The 6878-nt window shown below is 35.2% G+C and overlaps 1 protein-coding gene across 2 annotated transcripts; it reads right to left on the reverse strand.

Annotated features, from left to right (window-relative positions):
* Positions 1–1297: 1297 nt before the first annotated feature.
* On the reverse strand, positions 1298–4486 carry LOC111909246 (omega-6 fatty acid desaturase, chloroplastic). Of its 2 annotated transcripts, none has more exons than XM_023905038.3 (10): positions 4280–4486; positions 4141–4195; positions 3054–3302; positions 2821–2964; positions 2590–2741; positions 2384–2506; positions 2113–2290; positions 1916–2034; positions 1713–1827; positions 1298–1604 (listed from the first exon to the last, which is right to left on the reverse strand). In XM_023905038.3, exons 2-10 carry the CDS (start codon positions 4171–4173, stop codon positions 1443–1445), a joined length of 1275 nt encoding a protein of 424 aa, XP_023760806.1. In that variant the 5' UTR covers positions 4174–4195; positions 4280–4486; the 3' UTR covers positions 1298–1442. The 2 variants fall into 2 exon arrangements, with proteins under 2 accessions (XP_023760806.1, XP_023760805.1); XM_023905037.3 differs by having other exon boundaries at positions 3054–3298; positions 4280–4485.
* Positions 4487–6878: the final 2392 nt, after the last annotated feature.

Below are 6878 nucleotides of genomic sequence, written 5' to 3' on the forward strand. Positions count from 1 at the left end.
TCATGATCTCGACTGCTTGGTTGTGTAGGTCTTGTTGTTTGGTTTAGGTCTTGTGTTACGAACGTCACAACTTCTCCATACGATATCAGTGTTTAGCGATCTTTATATCCACTCATTCGTTTTTTGAGTCTAGTACAACTTTCGTTAAGATTACTCCCGTTAAAATGTAATATATTTTTACTTACGATTTTATATAAAAAATATTCATACATGCATTCATAAAAAAACGTATGGATGAAAAGATCGTAAGTAAAAAATATATTACTTTTTAACGGGAGTAATTTAAATGAAAGTTGTAGTAGATTAAAATACGAACACATTGATATAAAGATCGTTAAAATCCGAGATCGTACGAAGAAGTTATAACGTTCAGAACACATGACATAAACAACCAAGTAGTCGAGATCGCGATGGTCATAAGCATCAAAAGTCTCAAACACCTCATTAATGATTGTCTCACGTAAGATGTCATGAGAAAAACCTAAAGAAATCATTCAAAAGTACTAAATTGGTACAAAAATAAAAATGACTTATTTTGCAACAAAAATATATAAAGGACTAATATGTACAAAAATATTAAGGATTAAATGTGTACAAAATAAGAAATATATTACCCTATTAAGTCATTTTTACCGATTAACCTGTCATAAAGACTGAATGTGTATAGTTTAACAAGTTCAAAGGGTAAATATAAACAAAAAAAAATTCAACGACCAAATATGTACAAATCGAAAAATATATTACTTTTTTAAAATCATTATTTTTTTAGAATCATTATCCCAAAAATAAAATGTTTGTTGGTAACTTTGAAAACATTTTGAAAATTTTATTTCCCAAATTCAGTGAACCCAAATTACTAACTTTGTAAAACATTAAATCTAATATTAATTAAATTTCAACAATATCACATAACGGTTTCCGGTTACAGTTCCTAAAGTATGGAACTGGAACTGTTTGTACCCATTAGGACCGATTCTTGTACCCAACCCCCCTATAATAAACAATATGATAAATTGATATTTGAATTTATTCTAAACGATTCTTAAAAAGTCGACCAAAGTCTCAACAAAAAACATGGATGGTAATTAGCATGTTATGTCTTTTGTATATACGCAAAGCAACTTCTAATTAGGTAATAATTACAGTATAAAATACTGGTTAAATATTTATTATATAATTTAATCATATTTATCCTAAGTTTATATGCAATGGTGCCAACATTTTGACTTTTACAAGATTATTTCTGATACCATTTCATATTTGACGCATAATGTAAAATGTGAATATGAGGACACTATTATTCTAAACTTAATTTTCAATTTAGTTTTATAATAATGAGCCAACAAGAAGCTTTATTCAGAAAAATAGTATAAATAAGAAAAGGAAATAAACAATTAAAAATAAATAAACTCAAACAAAAATTTAAAAAAAAAAACAATATATTAGGCGTAATCGGGCATAACCCGTCTAAGAAATCTGATCGGCTCCGATATCTCAGGAGCAACCTCTTCAAAAGAGATATAATTACGCTCCTCATTGTACACGTGGCAGACTGTCAAGATTGTCTTCATTAACCGCCAGTTCCATGATGCCTCGTTCATATACTGTGTTGTGTATCACAATTCATACAAACAAAAATAATTAAGTCACTTTTTTACTTAATGAAAAAAAACAACTTAATCTCATTTCCCAAATAAGAAAAAAAAAATTACTTTTCCCCAATTTTCTTGAAGTGCTTTATGAGCCATTCTCAAATTGTAGCTTGGAATCTTTGAGGAGACATGGTGAGGAATATGAACATTGATATCATGACAAAGGATCTCTATCCTGTACACAATAATTTTTTTTTAAAAAAAAAGTAATAGAGTAAAAATATTAGTTTAAATGAATTAAAAACAATAGTTTAAAAAGATACCATTTAGGATAATCACAATGCACGGTTCCACTAAGTTGGGCCTGAGCCGGATTCCACTCTTCCGACGATTTGAAAGGTATGTGAGGCGCCGTGTGGTGAACCATCGTGAAAGTGCTCATCTGTAAACACAATAACATCTACACAGTGACAGACTGACACTGACAGTAACACAGACAGACTAAGGAAATTCGTATTACCCAAAAATGATAGCCCAGCCACGGCATTAGCCAAAACTTTATCCATCCAACTATCCCCACTTTGTACACAATCAACGGCCATCCAATTGCCATAAATGCGAAAACACAAGCCAGACTAATTTTCACTCTTCCAATTTCATTTGATCTAAATTTACTCAAATTAAAATGCCATATTAACCTGAAAACAATATAAATTAATCAACAATATGTATTTTTAACTATTTTCAATGTCCAAATATCAAAAAGAAAAATTATATATATGGAAAATTACCAATGTGATATAGACATGATGGGGCGAATAGGACCATATCCGAATACAATTGCCTTTTTGAAAAATGGTGACTCATCAAAATGTTTTTTCATTACAGGATGCCAAGCTGTATCTTCGTTCAACCTAAAATAAAATTGAGCTTCTATTGTAAAAGGGTATTATGGTAATTTTTTTAATAATACAATTACAATTACAATTACACGTACATGTTTGTTTTCGCGTGATGTCGGTCATGCTTGAAGCGCCATGGCTCATAGGGGTATATTAAGGGTAAAAAGGCCAAAGTTCCAACAATATCTTCTAATAATTTGTTCTTTGAGAAAGATTTGTGTGCACAATCGTGACCTATTACAAAGAACTTTTGAAGAAAAAAAAATAATTTAGATTGATTACAAGAAACTCAAAATATAAATGAAAACGTTTATTTACGATTTTACCCCTGTAACTGCAGTTCCTGTCCATGCCCAAGCTAATGGAAGAAGATACCATGGGGATTTGGCAATCATGAAAAGCCCCAATGCATATGAAGTGGTAGATATCAAAACCGATTTCCATGCTTTCATGTTATCAATTTCAAATACCTTTTGAGAAAAAAAAATACATATGAAGTATTAGAGATGAATATGTTTAAAAAAAAAAGGATAAAAATTAATAAGTAAGAGTGTAATACGGATTTGGGAAGAGTATCGATGATGTTCTTCAATGTGATATTATCTGGAAGTGATTCTCCAATTTGTCTAAAACCGTAATTTTCGCATAATTCTTGTCTTCTTTCTGCACTGTCTGCTGCTGGTAATGGTGGTGTGATAGGACTGGCTACTGATTTTACTATTTTACCCTTTCGTAAAGGAATTACATATTTTTGGGTTTTGGGTTTGTGTTGAGGTAGAGCTTCCCACTTTAAAAGAGATGTGCCTGTCTAATCAAGCAAGTATTGTAAGAAGTTACATTACTTAATTAACTATATCTATATACTATTCACTAATAAATTTCTCTTTAATATGATGCCTAATAATTACAGTGTATTGAACAAACAAAATTTGATAGAACGAATTAAAAAGTAAAATGAAAAACCATGGTTGCAAAAAGAGAGGGATAAAATTGAGAAAGACTAACAATAGTAAAGAAAAAAGGAAAAAGGAAAAGAGCAGTATAGTAGATAAATTCATTTTCTTGTAATTAACTTGAAAAATGAAGAATAACTTGGTATAAATAAATGAACATCAAAAGGTTAAAAATAAAATAGTGTGTTTTCTAAGTTCATGGATTTCATACATTTCTATAATTTTGTGGTTATTGATTGAAGCAAGGTTTCATTATCTTTTAGCCAAATCCACCCTAAAAACAAGTAAACATGCATAAAACACCACTATCCCCTTTAACACGTGTCATAGTAATTAGCTATTTTTCTTTCTTCTTACTCTTAATCTCTTTTAATGGGTGTTTGAAGGCCTTAATCTCTTTTAGGGATTCTGGTTTTGCAGGTCTAGATAGCACTCTACTATAGGGACAACATTCAATATCATCATTCATCGACTATGTTTGACATCAACGAGGCAATATATAGGTCTGTTTACCACATCGAGGTTTACATATCTATAACCAGAAAGCCATCACAACCTGATATTGGGGAAAATCATCGATTCTAATGAACAGACTTGAATGTTTAACTGTTTAAGACCGCGTCTTTTTACTAATGCGTTGAGACGATAAAACCCCAAATCTCCAAATTACACCGCGAGAGTAAGGATTCATACCTGTTGGATACAGTGACACAAATCTGTGTCCATGAATTCGCTTTTGTTGGGGACCCTAAAATCAAAATTAACCAAGGAACATCAAACAGTGTCTAAAATGAACAAATTCAACTTCAGAGATTGACGGAATGCATGTTACCTTCAAAAGGAAACTAGAATCAACGAGTCTGCAAGCCATTGGAAGCAGAAAAATGGCCGATTCACGAAACCTTTTGGAGATTTACGAGGGTAAACAAGAGTGGGTCGCTCTAAAGAGAACCATAGAATATCGATTCGATTCAGTGGGGTTTAAAATGATGACACATAAACCCCTCTTCTCGCCCCCTTTATGGATAGAAGTCGTTTCGGCCCCTCGTTATCCCCAGGACCCAAAGTGATGTTTGATTCACGTGAGACAGGTGAAGTTTATATAAACAGTCCTTGTACTATGTTTCATTGCAGAATTGCTCCTTATTTTAGCAGCTAAATGATATTTTGGATTATGTTAAACGTTTAAAATGAAATATAGCAATGAAACTGTAACACCGAAATTTCCAAAACTAAAATTTTCATTTAAATGCGCTTAATTCTTAAAACATTTTTCGTAAAAATCTCATTTTGTTTAAATTGAAAAACATAACTCCATAATCAATTAAATAATAATCAAGGATCCTCTAAACATAACTCTTCCTCTGGTGTGTACAATCGAGCTGGTGTCGTCCTGTGATCCTGAGAAAAACCTGAAACACATAACACATAACACGGTAAGCACGAAACTTAGTGAGTTCCCCAAAATACCACATACAACACATATTAGCCACTCGAGACTATAACTCTGTTAACCCTCTGGTCAATGTGTCTCAGTGGGACCCTCCAGTCCCATAACTCTGTGGACCCTCTGGTCCTAAGCTCGTTGGTCCCTCAGGTCCGGTTTGCTTGAGCCTTCCGGCCTCATGAATCGTTGGACCCTCCGGTCTGATCTATAAACTCCGCATAGCATAAATCACAAAGACATAATGCATAGCATGTCACATACAACAGGATAACATAATACTCAATGTAAGCACATAAGACCTTTCGGTCACACATAACTACCACTCAAGGTAAAGTATAGTGAGAAGACTCACCTGGAAGCAGAAAGCAGTTATCCTTACACTTGAATCTCAAACTCGCCACCGCCTAACACATAAGGCAAATATCTCTAATTAGACCGACAATTTCTCTTTCCCTCTCTAATCGGGTAGTGGGTAAAAGACCATTTTACCCCTCTATGATCTCTATTACTTATGTTGACCAAAACCCCAAAGTCAACACAAGTCAATTCAAGTCAAAGGTCAACTCTGACCAGACTCGTCAAGTGCACAAGAGTGACTCGGCGAGTCCATGTGTGTCCTCTGAATCCTCAAAAGCCTCACTCGACTCGTCGAGTTAACCTTTCACTCGACGGGTTACCACTGGTCACGAATCGCGGGGCAACCCGACTCGACTCGTTGAGTCCCCATATGGACTCGGCGAGTTCCCCCCATGGCAACACTGAAAAGACCTTTTGAGGTCAGATCTGTTTCTCTAACTTATATATCTGACCTTCTTACACCCAATAATCACGTAAAGGTTCAATCTTTAAGCTCATGCAACACCCTTATGCCCTTAAATGAAGAAATAACTCCTAAAATGGCAACCTAGATCCATAACCCCAAAGGGACTGCATAAAGCTGGAAGATTGGGACTCTCTGGACCTCTTAAGGTCCATATCTAAAGCTTATACCACATTGGGATCTCGTATGCATCATATACTATCCAAGAAAGGGTAAAGAAAACCCTAGATTTAATGATTTTTACACAAAACAGAAGGAAAGGGCGAAATACTACCTCAAAATAGAGATCCTTGCTTAGATGTCTCAGAATAACAACCTCCATTGGTCCTTCAAGTTGAATCCTTTCACTTCATTTGAAAAACCACACCAAAATTACTTGATTTCATCACAAGAACTCTTCCTTGGCTCCAATGGCGATTTAGGGTTTCTTACAGGAGATATGAGGCGCACCCAAGGTCATAAGTTTCCTTTAAATAGGCTCCAACCTCGGAACTTAGGGTTTTCTTTGCCCAGTACCTACTCGGCGAGTCCATCTTAGGACTCGTCGACTCCACTCATTAAATCCACGCGGCAAATCTTGACTCGACTCGGCGAGTTGGTCCCTCAACTCGTCGAGTCCCTCCTCAAATCTCAAGATTAACATACCCAATAATGTCCCTGTAAATCCGGATGTTACAATTCTCCCCCACTTGAATTAGATTTCGCCCTCGAAATCACCCCTTAACCACTTATAGATTGAAATTATCAACCCAAAGGCATTACTTAAATGATCTTCATACTACACCGATATCTTTCTCTATGGACCCGCGAAACCACATAAAACCTCCAAAACCAAAATTTAAACCAACTATTTCATCGCTAAAATAATCCTTCCCAATACCCGAAAACTCTAGTGGCTTGACCCACCGCTTGACCGCCTACTCGAGCGATCACCATGATATTCGCTCCTCGAATATCAACCCTGCTTACTCACTGGCTCACTGATTCTCATAAGACCACATCCAACAACCGGCTATCGCCCTCCCAAACCGATCATGCTAAATCATACAAATCACGCCCCACGACTAAAAGGGGTCACACTCCACCGGGGCACATCTACTAAACTGCTATCAGAAACCATCCGATCAAAGAATCCCAACACTCTGCCCTCAGTCACAAAAGCAT

This window comes from Lactuca sativa, chromosome 5 (assembly GCF_002870075.4).
Source record: "Lactuca sativa cultivar Salinas chromosome 5, Lsat_Salinas_v11, whole genome shotgun sequence".
Taxonomy (NCBI): Eukaryota; Viridiplantae; Streptophyta; class Magnoliopsida; order Asterales; family Asteraceae; genus Lactuca; species Lactuca sativa.